The 26,850-nt window shown below is 35.8% G+C and overlaps 1 protein-coding gene across 1 annotated transcript in view; it reads right to left on the reverse strand.

The window, feature by feature from the left end:
• SNTG2 (syntrophin gamma 2) overlaps window positions 1–26,850 on the reverse strand; it is a 170,384-nt gene that overhangs the window by 94,948 nt on the left and 48,586 nt on the right. The window contains exons 7-8 of the mRNA XM_088150145.1: window positions 7,408–7,495; window positions 589–680 (exon numbers count right to left, since the gene is read on the reverse strand). Coding sequence (XP_088006271.1) covers window positions 589–680; window positions 7,408–7,495 — 180 coding nt within the window. The remainder of the gene's footprint in view (window positions 1–588; window positions 681–7,407; window positions 7,496–26,850) is intronic.

Below are 26,850 nucleotides of genomic sequence, written 5' to 3' on the forward strand. Positions count from 1 at the left end.
GATGTAAATGAAAATTAAAATATAACTTGGTGCAAGCAATATGATGATTATATCTCTATTTTTTACTACCTTTGGCAACAGTTTAACATTTATGTTAAACAACAACAGAATATCCTCTCATAATGTATATTCACTGACAGATTTGTGGCCAGTTGGCTCTGCTACTGCTCTACCAACCTCTTTTTTGAATATCATAGAAGTTAGCCTTGATATCTGTAGGGCAGTACTGAGCATACTTATGATCTTTCTGTACCATAAGCTAAGCCACTTATAAAAAGTAAAATTCAAGTCGCTTCATTTTGTTTAAGAACTAAATCAACCTATACAAAGTAAAGTCACCTCTGAGTCCAGCTCAACTTTTGGTGACTTAGACTGACACATCTAGGCAATTTTCTTGGCAAGTTACAGAATTAGTTTGCCACTGCCTTCTTATTGGATTTTTTTTTTTTTAACTTCCCAGTATAGACTACAGCATTGGTTTCTATCCACTTATTAACCAGGCCTGATCCTGCTTAGTTTTCTAAATAAGGCAAAGTTAGTTACATGCTTCCGCCATAGGCTAGGACAAAGAGTTGTTAATCTACTTACTGTATTTGTTGAGTTTCCATTTAAATGTAAACCACTGTCAAAGAGAGGGGAAGAAGCACCACTACTATGATCACTTGATGGTCCAGGGGAACCTGAAATGGGGTATTTTAAAAACAAGAATTTTCTTCTAAACTTGAGCTTAGCAGAGAACAATTACAATAGGTTGATTTAGAAATAATTCTAATGCATGTAAACAACTTGATTTGTTTATACAAGCAAACAAAAATATCTAATTTAATTAATTGATGTGTTAAGGAAAAGACATAAAGTTGGTGTTGAAGTTGATGAATTGGATGGAGTTTGAAATGCTTCACCAAGTTTAATAGAATACATTCCTTTTGCTATAGAACTCAAATTTTAACATCAGCCTATGAAAACGTATGCCAATCACCTACCTTCATCTTAATTTCTACACTAGTGGTCCAGAAACTAAATCTTATGAAGAGTGATTAAAGGATGAAGACATTTTTGATCTTGAAAAGTCTATGGAGACCCAACAGCACTTTTCAAGTACATGGAAGAATGCAACACAGAAAAAGGCCAAGACTGGTTCAGGACAAGGGATAATGGATTTACATTACAATAAAACAGATTTTAGTTGATTGTTAGGCAAACTTCATAATGATAAGATTAGTTCAGCAACAGAATCAGTTAACAAGGGGAAGAGGGAATTCTCATTCACTGGATATATTCATGCCAAGACTGGAATAGATGCTATAATTTGGATTTCTGCATGGGGCAGGCAGTTAAATTTGATGTCCTAAATGGCCCCTTCCATCTCTATGGGTCTACTAAATATTTTTATTGTTATTTGTATCCTGCGTCTTTTTAAAGACAGGAGCTGGTAGCAGCCATTCAGGAAGAAACAAATATTCAGTTTTATAGTTTTTGCTGTTAAAAGTCAATTTTACACACATTATTGCATAGTTGCTGAATTATCAAATAAGCAATTGTTTTTGTTTGTTTCTATACTTTCTTTTCCTTCTCTTATTGGTTGATTTTTCTTTTTAATTCTTTCTTTTTATTTTTTATTTTTTTATTTATTTTGCCAAATGAACAATCATGAATTAACTATCTAAGGAGTTCTGGCACCTAAAATAGAAATTTTGAGAACAAAGTCTCAGCAAGGCAAATTCAGTCAGGAGCCTGTATAGGAATAGGAAGCACTTCAAGAGAAAATCCCATCTACTGCAGGCCTCCAACTTTAATAATAAAAATTACTGGACAATTACAACTAGAATACATTCCTTGCCAAACTGTTCTGAGAGAAGAGGACAAAGGTGACTAGTACTGAAAATTCAGGTCAGAAGGTTTTTTTTGTAGTCTTAACCAGCAGAAATAAAAGGATAGTAAAAAAATTCTGTTTATCCTGCCATTCTCACAACTGGATTTTTTTTTAATCATCTGAAAGGGCTTTGTGAAAATAGCAGCTTTTATTTAATTTTGTACAATTGGAACTAAATCTATTTTTTTAAAACTTGGAAAAGAGATCCATTGAAATCAATAAATTTTGCTTCCAAGGAAACTCAAACAAAAAAGCATGAAACATATCCAGTAATTTGCTGTTGAAGAACTATTTCTATAGCTTTTCATACAATACTGACAAGATGGTCTGCCTGACATTGATAATGATGCATATGATGGAACTTTTCCCAAGATGCTACTTTTAATTTCTTACAGTTAAATCCAGAATGTATCTCTACACAAACTGTTCACATGTTATACAGCCACAACTAAAAAGAAAACAAAAGACTGCAATATTGTTTTTCCTTCATTGTTTTTACAGTTCTGCCTGTATTTTGCAAAGAAACATACTGTAATTAACTTTAAAAACTTCCAGCACAAATCAAATTTCATAACATTTTAAGTAGCACTCTTTCCCCAGTTTAATAGGTTATGTTTCTTGGAGCACAATTATTAAAAATGAATTTGATGCAAAGATTATATAGAGACCAACAGAGTTCCATTGCATTCAAAAGCAAAGTTCCATAGCAATCAAAAGCGTACCTAAGATTATTCACAATTAGAGCAATATAATAGTTGGAATCTTGATTCCCATGAAGCTATAACACATGCTTCTGGGATAGACAGTGTGATAGGCTGGGTATCTTTGAGAATGCCTATCTGATATAGATTCTGCCCACCAAATTCAAGAGCACAGAGGATTGATTGATTGATTTACAGGACATATATGGCAGCCTATCTCATATGATGACTCTAGGTGGCTCACAACAAAGATGCCTGCTAAAGACCTCTAGGTATTGAAAGAGGGTGACAGGAGGAACCCCCAAAGTGGACATTCTCTGTGAAAGCTCCCTTCCTCTGGAACAGCTTGTCCCCCCTGCAAGGTAGCTCCAACTTTCAAGCCCTTCCGAAAGCTCATTAAAAATTTGGGTGTTTAGAAAGGAGTTTGGGTTTTGAATGTTACAGATCTCCTGGGGGCAGGAGGAATGTTACAATGATTCTTTCAAGTATTAATTTTAATTTTTAACTGTAAACATAAACCGTATTTGTTTTATTGTACATTACTGCATTTTTATTTTTTTACTGCTGCACTGGCTGTAGCTGTTACTTTTATATACATGTTTAAAGTTGGTTGACTGAAACAGTTTATAAATTCATAAATAAGAAATATATACATATATATAAGTGTTGCTAGTACATGAGTGGGGCTAATCACAAAGGTCTTCTTTATCCATGTCATCCGTGGAATCCAAACATCACAATAATCACAAGGCAGCATTTTCTTCCAACTGTTGTCTGGAAAATCCATTGTGAAGTTGTCAAGTGACATTGTCAAGTGACATGGTATGAGCTACCAAAATGGATCTATCGTGGCATATATTCACATGGTATATAATTCAGTCTGCTGCTATCCAAAATACCGTATTTTTCCGACTATAAGACGATACTTTTTTCTAAAATCCTTACGCTAAAAATTGAAGGGCGTCTTATTCAAGGAAGTCAGCTGAGGAGAGAACCGCATGGTTGCAAAACTGCCCATACTTTGTCTCTGCAAAGAGGCTTCCTCCTATTGCTAGCCTCCAATCACGAGTGAAATAGCTTGAGTCTGCAAACAAACTTCCTCCAATCACGAGCCTCCAATCACGAGTGAAACTGCCATACTGTCTCTGCAAACAGACTTCCTCCAATCACGAGCCTTATGTAGCTGACGTCAGCTGATGCTAAACAAATCAATTAGAGGAAGGCTGTTTGCAGAGACAAGCTATCGGCAGTTTCACTCGTGATTAAATGTAATCAGTTATGCAAAACAGCATGGAAATAGAGCTGCAGAGAGACGGTTTGGACCTCCTCCCACTCAGGTAAATGTTAACTAATTACTAAATAAAAATGTGTTCTGCACTATCTTTAAAATATTGATTTCTTAATTTTGGGTTGGAAAAGTGGGGGTCGTCTTGTACATGGGGGCGTCTTATTGACGGAAAAATAAGGTATGTCTTGGCTCAAACATTGCCTGAATATTTGGAAAGCACTGAATACAAAATGATATATATCTAGGAAGCATTGTTTACAATGTGGAAATATATTTGGGGAAACTGGGTAGAAGATATGGACAAAATATACAGTATATGTTAAGAAAATTGCATATAAAAATAAATGTCCACTTCCTTTATTTTTTAAAAAAATTACCACTATGCTAGACTAATGACTAAATAAAAGTAATACTGATACAGAATAGATATAACCCTCTTACCACTTCTGCAGCATGCCTAAATTCCTCAAAATCTGTTCTAGAATATGTGTCTACAAATAAGAACAAGAGTGGCAACTGCCCCTTCCAGAGGAGCAATATTGTCCAGATACCCAGTTTTGATTTTTTAAAGTTATTCTCTAGTACTTCTATAAACTGAGATGTCCCTTTTGTTTGTAGGAAAAGTCTCTTCCTGCTTTTCATTGTCTTTAGCCAATGAATAAAAGGCTTGACATAAATATTATTCTAAACTTTTTTCACAGAAAGTATTGCTACAACACTAAAAGAAAAAAAAGGTTCAGGGTGTTGGTGAAGCTGTGAGTGGACAGTAGTATAGCCACCACTCAAAATCCAAAGGTAAGAGTAAACAATATCATTTTTAATATTTCTAACATTTTAACAAACTGTATCATTTAAAAAATTATTCTTGCCGTGAATGCAGGCAAATTTATCATTGATTTCTATGTGTTTCAAAGAATAGGGTAGTGGCTGAGAAACTATGACTTATGCAGGGGTATTGTCACGCTGAGATTTTCTTTCAAAAATTGCAGTTGGATGGAATTAAAATTTATTGGAATTGGAAGTGTCATTTATTAAGATGGATGCAATTCTGGTAATGCACAGTACATACAAGGCTGAAAATTTTCTCTTCTTTTTATATTTCTTGGTGGGGACTCTCTCTCTCTCTCTCTCTTAGGGTACACAGCTTTTCAGAAATTAACCTTTCTTCCCTTATTTTTTTGTGCTATTAAGAGAGCAGGGCATAAGGAAGTGCTGAAAGCTATACCATAGTTGAAGAAGCCGTGGAAGGTATTTTATTCATTAGATTTATATCTTGCCTCCCCCTTTAAAATAGTGCTCAAAATGGAGAGCAATTTCTTGGTTTGCCTTTGGAATGACTAGGAACAATTCTGTCTAATGTGGATCCCAAATGTACCCATTGGGAAAAAAAGGCCTACTGCCAGTTCTGGAGGTCAGGTCTATTGAAACTGGTAGGTCAGCTGCATCGGCTGCTCAGTCACCAGAATTGTCAGAATTTTATATTTGTTCTCTGATGCTTTCTGAACCTCTCTCTTTCTCAAGCACCGAATCTACAGTTCTAAGACAGAACATGAACATCCAAGAGCATATCTGCAATATATTCATGTCATGACAAAGCTATACAACACAGTGAAAAAAAGCGGATGACCAACAATGTGAAAGTAGACTAAGCTCCAAATCCTGGCCAAGGATATTCGTTTCTCCCCATCCTCACTGCAAAAGACATTCCCTAAAGTTCCATGGTTATTTCTCTGTAGGTACCCGTGAATCTTTCCTAGATGGAGGGAAGGGTTATAGCTCAGTGGTATAGCCTCAGCTTTGCATGTGGAATTTCCAAGAATTCATCCCTGGCCACTTTAGATAGCAGTGGGAAACATTCCAGCATGAAATTCTAACACTCCTTGCAAGTCACAGTAAACTGGGATGCTTATGGATTTATTTATTAAATTTTTATACTGCTTGCCTCCCAGTGACTCTGGGCAGTTTATAAATAATTTAAAGCACGAAGACAATAAAAACAACAAGAAACAAAAAAGGGTAGAGATGGCAAAATAACAAACTGGGTGGAAACAAAAGAAAATACAATACAAGTATGCAGAAGGCTTTGGTCATCCTCACCAAAGGCCTGGGTAAAGAGCCAGGTCTTTAGGCACCTTTGAAACACTAGTGGGTGGGGGGGGGGGGTGTTCACATCTCAGGGAGAACCTCATTCCAGGGAGCAGGTGTTGCTATAGAGAAGGTGCGCTTCCAGGGCCCTGATAAAGGGCATTGCTTAATTGCAGGAACCCAAAGCATGCCAACCCTGCCAAATCAAATTGGCTGGGCACTTACTATGGGAGGTAGACTGTCCCTCAAGTAACCAAGCCCTATGTCATATGGGGCTTTATAGGTAACAACCAGCACCTTGAATCATACCCCTAAGATACCAATATCAACTGGTATTTATATTAAAATATATATTTAATTTTAAAGAATGGGAAACTAGTTGTGGCAAAATGCCAGCCTTCAGCATTATCTTTTATTTCCAAGAATGCCTAATTTCTAAATGGGCAGCTACAGCCTAGTACTTAGTTTGAAGTGCACCAGGGATCCAGAGAAAAGACCATGCTAGATGGGAGCAGTAAGGAATGCCCTATGGTGGGGGTTGCTCATTTGTTTAAAATACTCATAATACGTCCTGATTGACTAGTGGGCTGCCTTAGTTTAAGGTATGGTAAACTTGAACATTGCATGCTTTTGCTGACAAGTCATATGATGTTGGCAGATTTATTTAAAAGGTATTCTATACATGCTTAAAACTGCTATGCTGTATTCTGTCTTGACCACCATACTTGCATACTATGTATGCAAATTATCACATCTTTCATTGTAGCTTTCTCTTCTACTTTACCAGCCAGAAAAATTCTTGTGGATTCAGATGTTCTACAAGGTTCCCAAACCTTCTGAAACAGATGTTGAGGGTGTGCAGGAGGTACAGGAAAAGATGGAAAAATCACAGGTATCTTCCTCAATACAATGTAAGATGATCAAATGGAATGGATACTGCCATTAGCCGTATTCAAGTGATTTCATAATATATTTATTTATTTAATACATTTATATGGTCACCCATCTCATATACATGACTCTGGCAAGCTACAATGAAAACAGAGTAAAAAGAAAGTAAAACAAAAAAAAAACCAAAACCAAAATCAGAAACACCACAAATAACATAAAATAGAAGCCAAGAACACTCATGACATCACACCTTCAATATAACCACGACCAAGAAAAAAGCTTACCCACAGAATAGCAGTCCAGGGGATCAGTTTACATGTGCTATGGCTCTATAGAAACTATAGCTTTTGCAAGCCAGAGTCTGGTCAGTTGGCAGCCAACAAATTGGTATAAATAAATAAATAAATATGAAGGGGGCAAATATAAATTTTAAATAATCCAGCATTTTGATCTATAAACCTTCCTTAGGGTACTCATGAAAGATATATGAGGTATGAAGAATTATCTACTTATTGTGAGAAATATTGCACCAGAAAACATATTACAGATATCTGTTAATTTCCCCTTACCCAATGGGAGCTTTAGAAATGATGGTGCTTCCCTGAGGTACTGAACGGTGATGGCAACTTCATCGCCAGCATTTCGCAGTAGATGCACCTGTCAGTGTGATAAATAACAGCTACTCTTATACCAAAAAACCAGCCACGGAGAGCAAAATAATCTACATCAAAAAGCCACATCACACTAGATGTGTCAGAAATTCAATATTCAAGTATATCGCTGGAATGAAATCTATCTTGAGGATCAGACCACAAAAATTATAAAGCTAGGTGTATCCTCAACTGTGGAAGAGATGAAAAATTAAAAATGTGAAATTCATTCTTTGTTCCTACATAGAAAATAAAATAAAATAAAATAAAATAAAATAAAATAAAATAAAATGTTTCAAAGCCATTTCTTATGTAACAGAACACAATCTAAGCCAAAGGAAAATGCTTTGGAATCCCTTTAATTTTGGTGTGAGAATGAGTCAGTCTAGATCTATGCTTATGTTCTCTATAGTTCAAATCAATGAGATTTAAAAGTCCTTAACTCTGGTTAGATTATGGAATTTTGGCAGGATCTGTGATTTTGGCTGCATTCAGAGAATATAAGAATGCTGAGTTACAATTTCCTCTGAATTGTTGTTCCTACAAATTCAACCGTTGGAAGGAAAGAAAAAGATGTATATTAATGTATATTATTTATTAATGATTTGCAGATAATTTGAATATGTAACATGAGTGCCTAGACACATTTGCAGTGAGGTACAATTCAAACTCAATTTGATTTCAAACTAAATTATAGAACATAGTAAATAGTAAATACCTAAGTAGAAGATTCTTGGCAAGCAGGTAGTATGTATATATGTTCTTTTTTCCTTATCTATACTTAGCCCTTTATTTCAAAATAAAATTTCACTTTGAATTAATGGTTAGTTTATGATAATATTTATAACATTATTAGTACCAGTCAATTGCCAGCAAGTGCTTGTTGAGTATCTTCACTTAATCACACAGAATGTGTTACAGGAACATATATATCTCCTTACAAAAGAATCTCTGATTTTTTATCAGTGAAAAAGCATAGTTAAAATCACAGCCCAGATCTGATAAAATGCGCTCATCACTGCTGTCACCCAAACATTAAGAGCAATGTTCCGATTTCAGACTTGCCTTTAGGATGTAGGGAATCCCAGCATATTCAGTTCCATAACTCTGTCTCTTGATTGTTTCAACTAACTATTTCTTGCCCTTCCTAAAACAGCATCCAGATTTAGACCAGGGATAGATAATTTTAAGTTCTCGAAATTTTTTGGACTATAATTCCCAGAATCCCTAAATATCTATTGAAATATTAACGTCTTATTTGAAGTTGCCTAATATCTGTGTTAAGATTGTTGTCCTTCTGAAAAATGTTGCCACTGGTTTATTAAAAAAAACAACAACAGAGCATAAATGGGGTTGCTGGATGAAGATTTTTGATGTACAGTATTTCCTCATATTAGGGCCCTTTTTCTCAAGGCAGAGAGAAAAAACTCCACACTAACATAGACAATTATTGTAACATGTGTTATTGGAAATGGCATCATCGCTGTAATCTAATATAAACTGAGACAGTAAAACTGTGGGGAAAGGCCACAAGTGGGCCATCTATATTTCCACCAAAAGGAAGAAACAGAGTTTCATGGAAAATTGCAAACTCCACACATTTTTAAAAAATGAAATACAATAGTTGGGAAATCTGGGAAAAAATAAGTGTATGTTTGTATTATCAGATAAACTACCATAGATAAACTGGGAATTCAAGGGAACTCTCATACATTGATTTATTCTTTTATACTAATAAAGATGGGTAGAGAAATGTAATAATTTTTATTGTATTGATTGGAAATTAAATATCACTCACTATGATTCTATTCTGAACTCTGCTATCTATATTACTTCTTCAGTTTGACTATCTGATGGTCAAGTTGTTCATGTTAATTCAAACCCCACAAAGCCAGGAAACCAGTAACAAAGAACAACACCGCAGTTATAACATTATGTAATGTAACATCAAGGGCTCAAACTTCACTACACAGTCAGGACAGTACGAAGTTAGTTAGTATTGTTAGTCCAGATTAGTCCTCCTTATTCAAACCTTGGTTTTTAAAAAAACAAGAAATACGGTGCATAGGAAGTGTACTGTAAACAAACACAGCTTAGGATGTTGCTTGAGATCATGTTAACTCTGGCCTTCTATTGTCAGGTCTTCATTTTTGGCATGGGGAAGGTTTGAGGAAAACTGCATTTGAAAAAGAAATGTATTATTACTGTATTTGTAATCCTGCCTCCTACTCAATATTTGCTTTTTTACAAGTCAACCTATGTGATAGATTCAATTAAAAATTGATGTATTTATTTATGGAAAAGTCCTCTTGTTTTTCTGAATCACCTTTGGGTTAATCCCCTGACTTCAAAATTTCAAGACATGTTGTTTCTCAAGATTTCACCCTAAGTAAATAATAAATGCTTGTTACCACCTTTGCTAATTAGAGCAAATAGGGAAATAAGCAAGAGTTACAATCTAGAGAGATTTGTGTTTGTGAGATATTCTGGTGTGGGTTTTTTGTTTTTGGTTCTTTTGGTGCTGAACTGTAAAAAAAAAAGGAAGAAGAAAAAGCTGGACTTATTTACTGGACTTCTGCCTCTCTTTCCAAGTTAGAAGGAGAATGTTAAATGGAGGTTGTAATTTTATTCTGACTTGCCAGATAATAAGTTCCATCAAACCAAAAATAATTTACATTTAGGTAACATAACATGAGGAAGATAAAGTTGCCATTTCCTAGTCCCCAAAATCCAGATGGTCTAAATTTGCATATTACAAATATTATGCAAATTCTGTAAGCTATGAAATTAATTTGGATAATACGCAAATTAATCACTGCATTGCCCAATATTTGAATTGTTCTTTTTCTAGCTAATATTAATACATTTTGAACGCATAACTACAACATGTCCTTATTTGATTTGATATATTGTAAGACAGATTAAAATAAATATGTTTATTAACAAAAAAAAATAGATCTCAAAATGTAGAGATAGGAGGAAACCTGTATCTTTGAACTTTGGTTTGTGGCCCAGCCACAAGCACCAGTCTGGCTGATCGTTTTACATAATTAACAGTGACCTGAAGTCCCAATATTAAAAAAAAAAAATCTTCCCATAATTTACAATATTTGAAGGAAAATAACTTACAAAATGAAGCTGGGAGCCATGTTATATAAAAAAATATATATAGGCAAACATGATAACATGCTGTTCCATGGGCAAAGCTCTTACATTTCCAGTTGATTCAGTCCTCTTAGAGTTGTCAATATATTAAAAAAATTCTCAATGTGATATAATTGAGAACCTAATTCTCAAGATAACTTGGGAAATACCCCATGTGTTTTCCAAACTGAGCATTTATGATATCCTTCTCTTTTCAAAAGGCTTTCCGAAGAATTCTTAAGCAGACATAAAAAAATGTTCTCAGAGAATTGGTTACTGTTAAATTAGATAGGACAAAAGTTAAGCAGGTGTTTCTTTCCATCTTGGCCTCAGAGAAAGCAGTACTTACATAGAATGTATTTTTCTGCTTCCTTGTTCAGTACAGGAAGGAGGGAGCAGGGAATTAGGATTTTAGGGCTTTCCTTATAGGGCAGTTGTAGCTCTGACTTGCGCTACTGGCTAAAAGCACAGTATGTTATAGAGCCCAATAATCTTTTTTTTATTTCCAATGGAAACATACATTTTTTAAAAATCTACATAAAAATCTGGACTAGCAAATGAGAAAAAATGACCATGGGCTGGTATACTCAGAATCTGCTGGAAAAAAACAAAAACAAAAACAACCATGTAGGTAATAACACAACTATGTAAATATTGGGAATCAAAGCTGCTTAAAAACGTTCTATACTAGGGGGTGGCAAGGGGGTCCCCAACCCTCACTATACAGTTCAAGGTACATCTCTAAATACAACTGCCCTCCATAATAGAAAAGAACAAAGTTTACATTAATTACACAGCAGGTAATTAGCATTTAGGATCTGTTGAGTTTGTCTTCTGTTACATAGCTTGTAGGTACTATAGGTTTCAGCCTGCCATTCTTTGATCTCAAAAGTGTGGATGCTGAATGAAAGCTGTGTGAGGATATTCAGCTGAAGGTTACACCTTCATGGTCTTCTTGGGTTTGTGCTTTTTATTTATTCCCCACAGGAATCTTTCTCTCTCTGAGCTTTTCCACTGTCCCTCAGAACCTCTCCCCAAAGAGAATCCTCCACTTTCTTCCGGTAGCTTCTCAGAACCAAAAAGGGCCTCCTGCAAGAGGTAAAGCTTCCACCATCATGTATTCATAACTAATTCCCTTTGCAATGTAAGACATTCTTGGAATACTGACAATATTCCAGCTTCAGAGCGAAGTTGACTTAGCCTTTCATAAATTGGCAAGTTGCTAGAAATTTTAGTGGAACAGTAAAATCTTAATAGCTGTTGAGTTATTGCTTGGAACTTGTCAGGTTAAAGAAAGATTGTTTTCTTCAGCAAACCTGAATAATTAGATAGCAGTATTCTCCAAGTCTGATAGAAATAAGTGAAATGCTTGTCTAAAAATGGGAAAGAGAAGTAGTATACATCTCTATTTTCAGCATTTTTAAACCTGCTATATCGAAGGCAAAATGTACTGGATCAGTTTATAAATTGACATAAAGTGTGCTAAGTTATTAACTCAAGGAATATGATTTTTGTAAGCAATATAATTTTGAGGCTTCTGGGATATTTTTATTTGTGGCAAGGAGTTGTCTTAACCAAAAGAGTATTATGGTACTCCTAAACATTCCTGTACCTGTGAGGAGACATATTTGCTATTGATTTGTTGAATCATTTTGAGATCTGTTTTGCTCAATTCTTTATTTGTATTTTGTATTTTATTTTGCCATGATTCATTTGGGCATGTTGTTTGTATTCTGTGCTGATACGCAGAAAGAGACTGAATAATTGTACATTATTCTGATATTTCCCAAGGAAGAGGTCATTCATTTAACTGGATAATTCCTTCTCACTGGATATAGATGGATCTCACCTGGATCAAGACCTCTACATCTCATTGAAGGGGGGAGGGGGAAATACACTGTGCAGCACTACAGATTCAAGGGAAAGGATACTTCAACATAGCACATTTTGGCAACTGCTTAAACCAAATGTGCCTTATCTTGATAGCTGTGGCAGCTGCACAATCTTGAGAAAAGACACACCTGCGTTAAGGTGTTCCTATACAGTGTGAGCACCCAGGTGCCACACATTCTTCTGCATTCTGAAGCATCCCTTCCAAATCATTTTCAATGCCTGCCTGCCTTCCTGCACTATTTATATCACATGTAGTGCCTGTTATATTCTATATTTTTCAAAGAGTCTGTTCTCTTATCTCTTTAGTGCAATATGTATGACATGACATTTTCAATGATATAGGGAATTTAAATGTTTAATTCCCCAAAGATTCCTTCTGGTCAATGTCAAGTATAAAGTATGTCAAATATAAAGAGAGGAACTTAGAGTGCACATGGGGTGGGGGAAATCAGAAATACTCATTTCATATGACATTGTATAAATTGGATGGTGCGCTATACCAATTCAGCTTTTTGAAAAAAAAAAACTATAAATATTATGGGAATTATAAGACAGTCAATGTGATTATAAATGATCAAAGTAAAGGTTAAGAAAATTGCTGGTTGAGGTTTTGTCCATGTTTAAAGAAGAAGATATTTATTTTCTAATCTTTTCAGGCTGACAAATGTGGCTTCCTGAACTTCATTAATAACTATTTTAGAGGTGGAATGAATTGATATTTTCTCTCTAGGCCATCAACATCACCTAATCACTTTGCCCTCTCTTTGCTAATGTAATGATAATGAAGCCTTCAAATCTGCATCTGAAGCTTTTTAAGTTTCTGGGGGAAAAAGTATAATTCAAAGCAGCATGGCTCTCTAGCTCTTTTGTGAATAACCAAGGAGAGTATAAAAATTCACATTAGTATGCTACAGCAACAAGTTATAATTTTATGGTAAATCATGCCACTAATTACAATTTAAACAGATAACAGAGAATAATTCATTATTTTTAAAACATCATTTACAACTTTTGCTCAGTATTAGCAATTTGTCATGATAATAAAGCACAATTTCAAATTAGTGTTAGTAAAAGGAGATCCATACATAGTATTTCAGATATTTGTATGGTTCCTGGCATTTAATTGTTGTCCAGTGACTCCAAATAAGTAACTCTGGGATGACTTCAGCCCTTTGAGGTAGGCCAGATCAGGAAACAAGACTCCACAAGGACTACTGGAACTCCATTTTATTGTTAAAGGGTATAATAACAGAATCTTGAAAGCCTGACAAAGATTCTCTTTCCTGTTCTTATACCAAAGAGAATCAAGGCAGGGCGATCTTGAGTTTCTTTCTCACCCTGTCCTCTCTTTTAGCAATAAACTGGTTTTACATAACTTTTTGAATTCCTTCTTCAAGGTCATCCCCATACCTCTACAGATGACTTGCCTGATGTATCCAATCGTAATTATGTCTTTGTATGATAAGTGTACATAGTCATTTCAGGAGAAGTGGCTATTGTTGATAGATTAGTAGACTGATTTACCATGACTAAAAATAATCTATTAACTTTTACACTTTGGACTTAATGGGGTAATCTATTCTGACTCCCCCTACCTCCAAAGATAATATGTTTTACATTAAAGTGTGTTTAATGTTTGGGAATGGGAACTTATTGCTTATTCTGCTGTATTGAGCCAGAATTTCTCACCCAAATTTCTTCTTTGACTATGTTACTTACAAATAAAATCCACCCACCTTTCTCCTGAAAGCATGGATCTAGGAGAGTAGCAGAGGGAAAGCTGAGGGATAAAAATTGCAAAGGGGAAATGGTAGGCAGGAGAAAAAGCCAAAATTTGCCCAGGACTTTTCCCCATAGGTTCCCCTCTTGATGGCTTACTTAGCGGTGGAGAAATGGGACCTGAGGCTTATTAATACAAACAACAGGTAGCAAATGTATTTCTACTCAAATGCTTTTCAGAAAAAGCAGCACTACATGCTAGGTGTACATTATCTCACCTCAAAATCATTCCTAGTTTAAGAAAAGAATATGATGTAGATGTGCAGCAATATTTTGTTACCCTCCCTTCTGAGAGCAACTTCCAAGATCATTGCGCAAGTCATCTTTTAACAGCAGGGGATCTTGCGGTATGGCTTCTGATGCAGGGTTAAAATCTGCCACAAAGAAGATGATTCCAGTATATCTTATACATGCCTAGGGAATTATATTGTTCTTTCTGGCACATTCTTAAATATGAATATAAGAAGAATTTAAATGAAAATGTATCATTTAAATTCTTTCTGAAAGAGCTGCAAGCCAGAGTTTATAATTTCATCTGTCACTCTTAGCAGCCATTGGGGGCAAAGTATTTTTGAAGTCACTATTAATAAAAAAGTTATTGAGAGTTAGCTAATCTGAACTTTTTACAAATGGCAAAATAATAAACTTCTTTATATACAATACTGAATTTCATACATTAAATATTATTGTCAAAAAGCAAAAGCTCTTTGATATGAGCTTTCACTTACTACCAGACAAGTGAAGGAAACCAAAAATCCTCCTGTAACCGTCTTGTAAGAGTAACATAAAAATGTTACAAATAAAAGCCAGAGAAACCTACATCACTTTAAAGGCTACTGTAATGCTGTAAATTGATAGCAGCACACATTTTATTGATTGATTGATTGAACTTACATGGCCACCTAACTTATATGCAATAATCTTAGGCAGCTCACAACAAACCAATAAAAGAGCAATAAAACAATGGTATCACTCTTAAAAGGAATATCACACTTCCTACCATGGCACCATAACATCCCATTAACTCTACATACACTGGCCCACCCCCGTCATAGCCCAATGCTTGGGGGAAGAACGTACCCTATCCAACCTTGTGAGGTCAGCAGATACCCTCTTTTGTGTGTCAGGGCCACTAGTATTTTAGAGTTAACTGAGGAACTGCCTATTCAGTTCAATTTTTGGAACTTAGTGAATCTTAGTAGGCCTTTTTTTTTTTTTAACTGTTTAATTCTTTGGGTTCTGGCTGTATTATTATGTTTAGCAATTATATCCTGCCCTGAAATACATTTATATTGTGTGGTAGATAGCATCTGCCTTTTAAGATCAGCCATCAGCAGTAAAAGAACAAGCAGTCAAGAAATACCCAGCAGACAAACACTTGGTAAAGCAGTCATGAAGCCTTTGGAAAAGATATGCAGATGCCAGAATGTGTCTATACTTATAAAGATCAGAATAGTGAAGGCAATGGTATTCCCTGTAATACTCTATGGAAGCAAAAGTTGGAATTTGAAGAAGCAGGATAGAAAAAATATGGACTCTTTTGAAATTTGGTGTTGGAGAAAACTCCTGAGAATTACATGGACAAACAAATGGATCATGAAAGAAATCAATCCAGAGTTCTCACATGAGGCAAAAATGACCAGGCTTAAATTATCCTACTTTGGACACATTATATGAATACCGAGGCCTCTGAAGAAGGCTTTAATGCTGGGAAAAGTAGAAGGAAAGAGAAGACGACAACTAGCAGCAAGATGGATGGATTCAGTTACAGTGGAGATGGGCAGACCATTTGAAGTCTTAAAGGACCAGGTTATGAACAGATCATCATGTGGTTGCTAAGAGTCAACACCAATTCGATGGTACATAATCAAATAATCTCTGTTCTAAATGGCTATAATCAAGGCAACATTCATAGCATAAAGATATGCATGTCTGCCACCTTTTCACAAAACTAAGAAAGTATATCTAGAGAGGCAATATTATACATGGACACTAAATCCATCCTTTCCTTATAATGCTACGTCCAGTATACTGAGTGGCACTTCCCATATGAATATGCAGCTTTCTATATACATGGAGGCTAGTAATGGCCAAGCAATCTTATTCTTGCCAATGTAACTTGCTATATTCCAGTTGATAAAATCTATAGCATTCTATTTCTACCTCATTAATCTTCAAAAAGAGAAAGGGGAAAAAGAAAAAAAACCCAGCTAATAACACTGGGATGATTCTAAAACAGATAATAAAGCAATTAATTTGTAAATAAGCTGAATGCAACACTTACTATGAGAAATCTTCATGGATTTGTCCCAAACAAGTCCTGCCAGACTAATCTTAGTTCTGCAGGGACAAATAAAAGGTGAATCTCCATTATGGCTAAATGGGCAGATCATGTACAAAGTAACGAAGGTAATACCTTAATATGCATGTCAGAAAATTCTAGGATGGGGAAGTTTTTAAAAAGACCGTACGGGAACAAAATATCTTCATATGTGCAAAAATGTAAAGTCTAACCAAAAGCATACACTGAGAAATAAATACATTGTGCTATGTATGTTTGTAAGTACTGTAACCACCCCAATGTTGGTATTTGCTCCTACAGGAAAAATCTATCATTGATGATTTTTTTTAAAAAAAAATCTGTTGGCCTCCTCTACTCATTGTGCACAGCACTGTTATTCTACATTACTGTTTCGACTGGGCAACTTACTGACCTAATTTTGGAAATACTGTGTATATAATATATCTTGATCTGAGTAAACTATTTGTCAACTTACCCAATAATAAGTGTTAGCAATTGTTTAGGTGCCAGTAAAGGTGTTAGTTATACAGAATCTATCATAAAAGGATAAAGTATGATATATTGATTTAGAAACAACAGCCAAACAGCCTAATGTTTTCTATGAATGATGAAATACAATCAAATGATGACACTAGGAAGAAATGATCATTTGATTGTATTAATAGGACAGCAGCCCAAAATAGAGCAAGTGTGATGAGAGTTAGGTACCAACAACCAAAGGTGCAGCACAATTCAATGACTGTCTACTCAGAACTATGGACATTTACTTCCAGATTGATGCCTCTAGACTGCAAACTTAATGGTGTGGAAGTACAAATATTTGACTTTCACAAGAGTTATTAAAGAATTTTAAAGCATTTTTTTAAAAAGTGAGAATTTTCTAAACATTTTTTGAAATGAAAATGAAAAATGATTCTTACCCATCTGAGCTGTGTAACATGGACAAATGTTAAAGATCTGCCCAAAAAGCAGGATTTGTTTTTCATCTCCTGCCATGTAGATAATGCACAATAATTTCACTGAAGTTTTTGCTTTCACATTGTTTTCTTGATTTCTGTAAGCGAATTTTGTACTTCTCTTCAACAAACAAATATTGGGCTATCCTCATCAATAATAATGAGGAAGTTATTGTCCACAATAGGCAAAATGCCACTTTGTCTTAGTCTAAAAGTGTTGAAAGTATATAAAACATCATGTCACAGAAGGCTTTGACCTTGAAACTAATCATTTCAACCTAGGAGCAAGACTATTTTGACACTGGACCAGAGGGAATATGATGAAAATGTTTTGCACATTGCTGAATTATATTGGAGGTTAGGAATCTGTGGAACTTCTCATTGCACTTTTATAAACAGTGAGTCCTCAAATATCATACTGCAGAAATTTAATAGCAAAGCACCAACATTTGGCAGCTGATTATTTTATTATTTTAAAAATGAAATCAACAACAACAACAAAAGTTAAAACTCTGGCATGTTTAATATATCTAGTTTACTTTAAACCCCCTAGCCCTAAAAAGAGAACAAAATAAAGCCAAACATCTCAGCTCTCTTTTCTGCAGTGACATCACCATGCCACTGGAATGCCCTCTGTGATCTTCCACACACAAGCTGTGGAAAATAAAGGAAAGTGTGGTTCCCAAACTGAACAAGACTGCTTGTCTCCAAGCTTGTTCCTTTTGAGCACCAAAACAGAAGGATTCCTCTTCCTGCTAATGTAAAGCTGCACACAAATGGCCTTTCAAATTTCTCCATCAAAATTTTTCAGCAAGTAGATGGATAATTTTAAAGAATTTCTCCAGAGCAGGATTTCCCTTAGCAGCACTACTGAAAAATCCCAGTGGAAGAAATTATCTCATAGTGTCTTTCAGATTTAACTGAAGTCTGGGAAGCTATAGAGCTCATGGACCTTTGGAGAGATGAGGGTACCAGGAAGGATAGCATATTTGCATATATATCATGCATAGGTGTCTATTGCAAGCTGGACATGACGTCATCAAAAAATGAGACAATGCAATTTGCATCATGATACCTAAAGTATGTTAGTTGTGTCATTAGCGTGATAATATCATGATGCGCATGTTATTATTTGCTCTCCATGTATACACCCATGACTCCTTGCCCAGTTTGTAATTTAAGAAATGCTAGAACACACACTTGATGTATAAAAAATTGTCTTCTTCTTTTGAAATAATGTCTAAAGCTTGAAAAAAGGCAGGAGAATTTCTCTGTCTGTCATGATCTGGAAGGAATGGAATATTTGATCATCCTTCCAAACTAAGTATCTGTGGAAAGAGAGAGTTTTGAAATTGATGTCCAGATCCACATTTCTCCTGACAGAGTTGCTGCATTGTTGTTAGCAGTGACTCTGCTAGCAGACCAAACATTTCTAATGGACTGGATTTACCCATCCCCTGCAATGTTCCCAAATCTGCCTCAGAGCCTTAGAAAAATCAAGAAAATATTTGGGGTTGCACAAATGGAAGTCACCCTGCATTACACTGGATGTAGCCCTCTGATCTATCTTTCTGAAGCAAATGCCACACAAAGTTCACCTTAGATCTGGAATGGGGAATGCATAATTCATATTATGGACACAACCCTCATGTTATGGCCCCAGTGGAAACACTGATCATGTCACCAAAATTCAGTGGCAAACCCAATTATTTTAGTCATGCAGTTTCCTGCCTTGTTTAGGCACACCTACAAAACAAAAAACAAACCAAAATCCCCAAATTTTCTGCCTCACCCAGGACATAACTATGTGTCACCAGACATATTCCTCTAGTCTTCTAAGTCTAAAATAAAAATAAAAACACATGGAGTACATCCCCCAACTGGGGGGGGGGGATAAATAAATAAATAAATCCTTGGCTTAGGTTATAAAAAGAGCCATCTGTTTCTCTATTGGTTCTAAAACTACAGTATTTTAAGAAATAATGGTCCTCACTCACTGAAGCTGGACATTTGGTTCATTTGGCATCTTGGGATTTTAGAACAGACTGATGAGGAGCAATAACTCATGCAAATTTTATTTTGGATATTGCAGTGGACACAATAGCTAGCTGGTTGGTGACTGAGAAATATCATCAGAAAAGCAACAGCATCAACTCTTTGTTAATAATGATACATTTGTTGGGTAAGAGCATAGCTCCTTTTTTGTCAACTTCTGTCATGTTTGTCCTCGAGCATGAACTAATAATGAAACTAATTAACCTCTGCTTTATAAAGGTTCCTTTTATTTCTTATTCTAAATCAAAAGACAATAGCAATCACTTGTTAAGGATACTATTAACCAAAAGACTCCATAAAGAAATGAATGTGCTCTCATCAGCCTGGTATGTCCTTTTCCATGGAAAGTGCCAGCAGCATTTAGATAGTTTGAAAGTAGAGTGATTGGTAACACTAAAAGAACAAATGTCTGCTTCAACAAACAAACTTGCAAGCAAAGAATGCTTTGCTATCAGTAGCACAATTATATCCTTAAATGTTTTAAAGGACACACACATGCACATCCACAAACATATATTTTTTGCTGCAGGATATAGGAAGAACTAACAAGCTTGCTTGATCCTATTTCATATCCTGCAGTCTAGACTTACATTGGAGACAGCAAGTCAAAATGTGACAAAACTGTGTTAGATAGGAAGTCCATGAAACAAAATGCTAAACAATTTGAAAATAGGAGAGGGGAAGGGCTGAATCGACAACCGCGAAAAGAGTTTACATATTAAACAAATGGCCATAGATTTTATATTGCATAGTTGTCAGCTAAGGAATTTCAGAGTGTTGCAACCTCATCCCTAACAGCTGTGATGCCAATATCCACTAAATAAATATTTTCCTGACCAAATTACTACTCTTTTCCAAGAGGACTATAATTCTCTGATCAAAAGAAAACTAAGTGGGAAGAAATTCCCAGGAAAATAAAGGAATCATAGATTGTTATATTTTTCATACACACAGAATCATTTCCAAATGCTGGGTACTTATTCTGCAAAGAGATGTTGGAAAATATTGATAAGGATTAAGCAACTCAGGCTATAAAATCCACCATGGATTTCAGTGAAAGCAAATATCATGGTCTGTCCAAACGGATTCCATCAAAACACAGATGGCCTGCAATGAATACTGTCTGCTAATGTGTCTACTCAACAATGTACCCAAAGAAAAGTAAATTTGGGAAGGAAGTATTCAAAAAAAGGTGTGCATATTCCAAATACACACACATATACACACATGCACACATCATGATCCCTTTTGGGATAAGTAACATTATGCAAAGCACTCAAAAAAAGAGTACGCATTAGTAAGCAGAAGAAATTGAAAGCAAGAGATAAGACAAAAGAAAAAGAAACATAACTGATTTAATTCACGACAAAACCATTTGCTATACTGCTCAATAATTTTCTACCTTTGTTCTCCCTCCTTCCAACACATCTATATACCAGTTCATCCACTGCATTTTGTTTTCAAAATTTCATTAATAAACTTCGTACCTCTTTTTATGAGGATTTCATCAACATAATCTATTCACAACCTTCTCAATCTTCCTCTCTGTCAGTCCATTCACTCTTCCTTCATATATTTGATTTGCAATACCATCCTAATCATTTTCTCTGTAAGATCAAACAACCTCAATTATACTTCTTTCTCTCACTTTTGATTTCAATCCATGTTCATTCATCACCCATTCATTCTTGAACCTATCTTTTTTGATTGTACCAAACTTAAGTACTTCATTCCCACAGCAATTAGCTTACTTTTAGGTTTCTTCTGACACACCCAGCTCTCACAAAGTGGGTGGAAGGACCCTATTATACACATTTTAGTTTCTTTTAACAGACATTTATTCTCACAACAAAATGCATTTGCATTTTTTAATATCCATCTTCTCATCTTTTGTAAACATTCTTCCAAGGTACAAACAATTAATCTATCTACTCTTCTTTTTTACCAGTTATGTATAACTTAATTCACTTCATTTTTCCAATCACACACAACTAATTATGATGTACTTATTTTCAGGTTTGTATTCATGCTCCTTAACATTTAGACATTTTACCTTCAAAGTCACAATTCTCCATAAGCAATGATAGTCACCAGATGAGCCAGTAATTATTGAACTCTGCTACCCTTCACGGTCAACTGACCTTTCAAATAATGCTTTTTAGTTTAGGCAGAAAAGGTGTTCACTAAGTCATCAGCTTTAGTTGAGCCCACACCACATGCAGCATTCTCTGCTAATGGTAAGGATATATTCCTCATACGTTTTGGTCCATATATTTAGCCGATAATTGTTTAACGGAATGGTAATGAATTTTTTTCTTTCTCATCTTTAGTATTTCTGAAGAGCCTTTACAGCATACTTACTAAGGTTCTACAGATCCTTGAAAGAGATGTTTCAGAATGCGAGGGAATGTATAAAAAAAAACTCTTTTCAAAACATTCCCAGTAGCTGTATCTTTCTCTATGCTGACACAACTGCTTGTGATGGGTGGCAACTTTATTTCTTGCCAAGCCCTAGCCCTAATTCCATCTCTGATTTGTTTAGGAAGAAGTCATGTAAGTGACTTGTCATTTTGGGGAGTTGCAATACCACCAAGGTTTGGGAACCTCTGAATTTCTTCTACCACTTGTGAAATTTAATTTCGCCCTCCTCCTATTAAACTTTGCTTTCATTTCACATTTATATTCTGGACATACTGTTTAAGCTTTTTCTTTACCTATGTAGTTTTCATTTTTGATATGTATTGTTTGTTAAAAGATGAATTTCAGGAACACTGTTATATAGTAAATAGAATGAGAAAGTGTAAGAGATAGGTTCAGAGATCATTGAAATTTGAAAATTACTACAGAGAAGCTGAACAGTGAAGGAGGACATACTTCCAGCCAAATTGTCTTTTCATATTCTATTTTTGTGAGTGCTCTTTATCAAATGAAAAATACACCCAGTGAATTGGGATGTTTGTGGAAATCCTTAGATTGAAAGTGACACTTTATCATGGGGTTACTTTTGCTGAGTTTTACATTTTCTGACTGGTAGGTAATGCCATTTAAGCAAGCAATTGTTTTACCCAAAGGACTGAATGGTGATATAACCAAAATATTTTTATGTGATATTGTCAATTTTATAGCAAATGTCTGTGTGCAGAGCAAGTTTGATCAGACAGGGTAAAATGAAAATTTGGGTAGAATAAATAAGGACCATTCCACTGAAGCATAACAGTTGAATACTGATTTTGACTGATACAGGAGAAAACCAGGGAAGGAAGCATCAGTGATACCTGTTGATTAAACCATCACATTCTATAAAAGAATCAGTAGGAAAAAGCTGATGGCATTATTTGTACAATGACCAATAACTAGTAGGAACACATCATACATATATGTTTACATAATTGCCATCACATTATTCTGTTTTGGGGTAAGCAAAGTTCTGTAAAGCATAGGAAAAGAATAGTAAAAAATAAGCTAAAGAAAATTACAGCTTGAGAGAAGACAAAGAAAAGGCAACATAACTGAAACCAGTTTACACAAGCACTATTAGCTTGCTTGCTCATGCTTCTTTGTTTATTTATTTATTTTACAGATTAATATGGCTGCCCAATCAGTAACTGACTCTGGGGGGCTAACAATAAATAAAATACACCCAAAAATAATTTAAAAAACAAGTAAAAGCAACATTTCATTCACAGAGCAAACCCAACAAACCAGCAACCGTCTTGTCAAGATCCAATACTTGGGGGGAAAAGTTTGGTCTTTAAGTCTTTAGATAAAATGGGAAGGTCAGGGCTATGTGAATCTTAGGGAACATGCTGTTCCATAGGACAGGTTCTGCAACAGAGGAGGCCTGCTTCCTGGGTATTACATGACATTGTTTAATAGAGGGGACCTGGAAGACATCCACCCTGCCAGACTCATGGCACAAGCAGAAATAATCGGAGACATATGGTCCCACAAATAACCTGGCCCTACACCATGAAGGGCTTTACAGGTGATTACCAGCATCTTGAGATGCATCCAGTCCATTGGAAGCCAGTGCAACTCATGGAGATAGTTACATGGGTAAATCAAGGCATACCCATCTCCCTCTGTTCTGAGTGGTTTTCAAGGGCAGCCCCATGTAAAGTGCACTACTGAAGTGCTAGCAGATGGTAAGCAAAGCATGACTGACAATGAGCAAGGCCTCCCAGTCTAGGAAAGGGCACAACTGGTACAAAAGATAGAGCTGTGCAAAAACCCTCCTAGTTAGAGTTGCTTCCTACGCCTTGAAAGGAGCCAAAAGACAAAGAGGACCTGGGGGAGTGCTACACCATTCGGAGCCAAAAATGGCAAATGCTCAATTCAGAGAGGTCCCAAAACCCATAGCCATTCAGACTTACCAGGCTTGAGCTTGAGCCTCCCTATCCAGGCCCCCAAGACTCCAGACATTGAGAAAGCACCTTGGTGGCATAATGTGGTCAGCTCAGAGTATAATTGTGTATCATCACAGTGCTGATGTAGCAGTTTCGTGTATATGTAAAATAGGAGCAGAGAGAGTGGAGCCCTTTGGAACTTTACATGTTAGGGGCTTAGGGCTGGACTTCTCTCACCCTACCAACACCACCTGGAACAAATTCTGGAGGAAGGATTAGAGCTACTGCAAAATTGTGCTTCCCACTCCCAGCCCCCTAAGTCAGTCCAGAAGGATAACTGATGGTGTCAAAAGCCACTGAGAGATCAAGGCAGGCCAGGATGAACGCACCCTTACCATCCTGGTCCTTCCAGAGATCATCAACAAATGCAATCAATAACATTTCAGTGCTATAATGATAACTGAATCCTGACTGAAAGGGGTCCAGATAATCTGTTTCCTCCAGAGCCCTCAGTAGCTGTAATCTAACCACCTTGTCAACAGTCTTCCCCAAGAAGTGGAAGTTGGAGACAGGACAAAAATTGTCCAATATTGAGCAACTTTATCTGATATATGTCCAAAATACTTCACACAGTGGCCCTAAAGGTGCTCACCTAAAACCTAAGGGCTTCTCCAGGGTTTACATATAGGAGAGGCCACACATGTGCAATCTGATCTAAAGTGCTAATCACCCTCTCATTCCAAGCAGTAACTAAGGCTTCAGTCAAACTGTGTACCAGAGCCTCAAGAACAACCACAAGCTCCCTATAGAACCCAACAGAGTCCATTAAGCACCAGGGCAGACCAAGTGAGTAGGCTCTATTTTCCCATCGTGAGGGCAGCATAGGAAAACTCCAATGCAATCAGAGAGTGATCTGACCATGACAAGAGATTGATGTTAATTTCCCCCATATCTAGATCACATTGCCACTGCCATGAGACAAAAAATAGATCTAATTTTGACCAGCATTGTCAGTCAGGTCAGGTCTGTGGTTGTTATGGTGGGCATGAACTCCTGAGTTGCCTCCAGCTCCACGTTCAGCTTGATTTCAAGGCAGCTTGAAATCTTCCATGAGTCTAGGAAATTCTACTGCCAATCCAATGTAGAGAGTATGGAAGATGACCTTGATGGAGGTATCGTTTGCTGCATCTTTTGGTTTCTCAGCCAACAATGCTTTTTCATCTGCATACAAAAGTACACATGCATTCATATCCCCACCTGTACTGACATCACAAACATTCCTTATAAATTATACAGTACATTAAACAGCCAAGGGGACATGTCTCATTCTGTGTTGAGTGTTGAGCTCTTCACTAAATAATCATGCATGCTTTACTTCCATTATATATGACTCTTATTGCAGTCAGCAACCAACCCTCAATTCCATATTCATGGAATATATTCCATAATTTAAGTCTATTCACTTTATCATATGCTTTCTCTAAACTGACAGATATACAAACAACTTTCTCGCATTTATACATTTTCAGTGATTTTATATAAGATTTGAAGATGGTGAGATGGAGCCTCTGATTCTCATGCTAGAGAATGCTATTCTGTAAACAAAGGATAGATGATAGGTAACCTCAAGGCCAATCAATAAAACTAGAGCCACTGATTAAAAAAAACAAAAAAAGGAAGAAGAGACCCACAGTTTAAATCTGTGAAATAATATACAGAGAGGGCAGGATTCTGTTAGATGAAGAACTACTTCATATGTATGGCTTCCAAATACTCACCAATATATCTACTTATCTAATCTTCTTATGTCTGCTTGGTACTGTCACACCTCATCACAGGATAATAAAAGCAAAAATAGTCAAGCAAGAATATGACTTCTGTTAAACCCTCCAACCTCAGAGAAGAATATCAAGATATTAAAACTGTGTGTGGATTACTTATTGAAAAGTCACCAAATGAAAATTTAGTCACTATGGTGAGATAAGCAGTTATAGAAATTATTCAAAGAAAGTTAGGTTTCAAAATAACACCATAAATCCTACTTTCAAGCTATCAGTAGTTTGCCTTCTATCCAATTTGCTTTCATGACTCAAAGTCACTGAAGCTTCTCTAAGAAATAGGACATATGCATCCATGAGTATGTATGTATGTTTGTGAGTCTCTCTCTCTCAACCAGCTGTAACCACAAGGAGAAAAAAATACATCAGATTAGTATTTTGCTTCATTTTCCACTGTTCCCTAATAAAGGAACTTTTAAGAAACAATAACAGAACAAATTATTTGAATTATGAAAACTGGTACTTTTGGGGTATAAAAAATAACCTTTTAAGTATATAAAAATCTGATTATGATATTTATAAGACATGCCTCTGATCAAACTCGAGTACAACGAGGCTTGCCTAGTTATAATAATGTATATGATATCTTTTATATTGCTCTGTGTGAGATATGAACAACTGGGAGAGGCAGATCCCACATCAACACATGATAAAGGTAAAAAAATCTGATCTATAGACCCCACCTGGCACAAAGCATTTGGTGTTGGTGCATTTCCCATTGTATAGGGAACAATGACCACATTCTTCCAACTGTCAGGCACAAATGCAGCTTTCACGCAGATGTTGAAAAAATAATAAAAAGAATCACTCCATAAGCAAACCACATCCATATTTAAACATTTCTCCAGCTACACCATTTATACTTATAAATTTATAGTTTTTCAAAACTCTCACAGCAGTTATGAATTCCTTTTCATCACTTTTTCTTGGATACTAACAAATATTACATTTGTTTTAATTTCACTCTTCAATATCACTATCATTCCCACAGAAACCTCTAGAATTCTCCTTCCAGCATTCCCTCACTCCATTTTTCTCCCCAGTCATTT

The sequence above is a fragment of the Python bivittatus genome, unplaced genomic scaffold (assembly GCF_059951505.1).
Source record: "Python bivittatus isolate LINGU-HERP-01145 unplaced genomic scaffold, Pbiv_v1 ctg000020_np1212, whole genome shotgun sequence".
NCBI classification, from domain to species: domain Eukaryota; kingdom Metazoa; phylum Chordata; class Lepidosauria; order Squamata; family Pythonidae; genus Python; species Python bivittatus.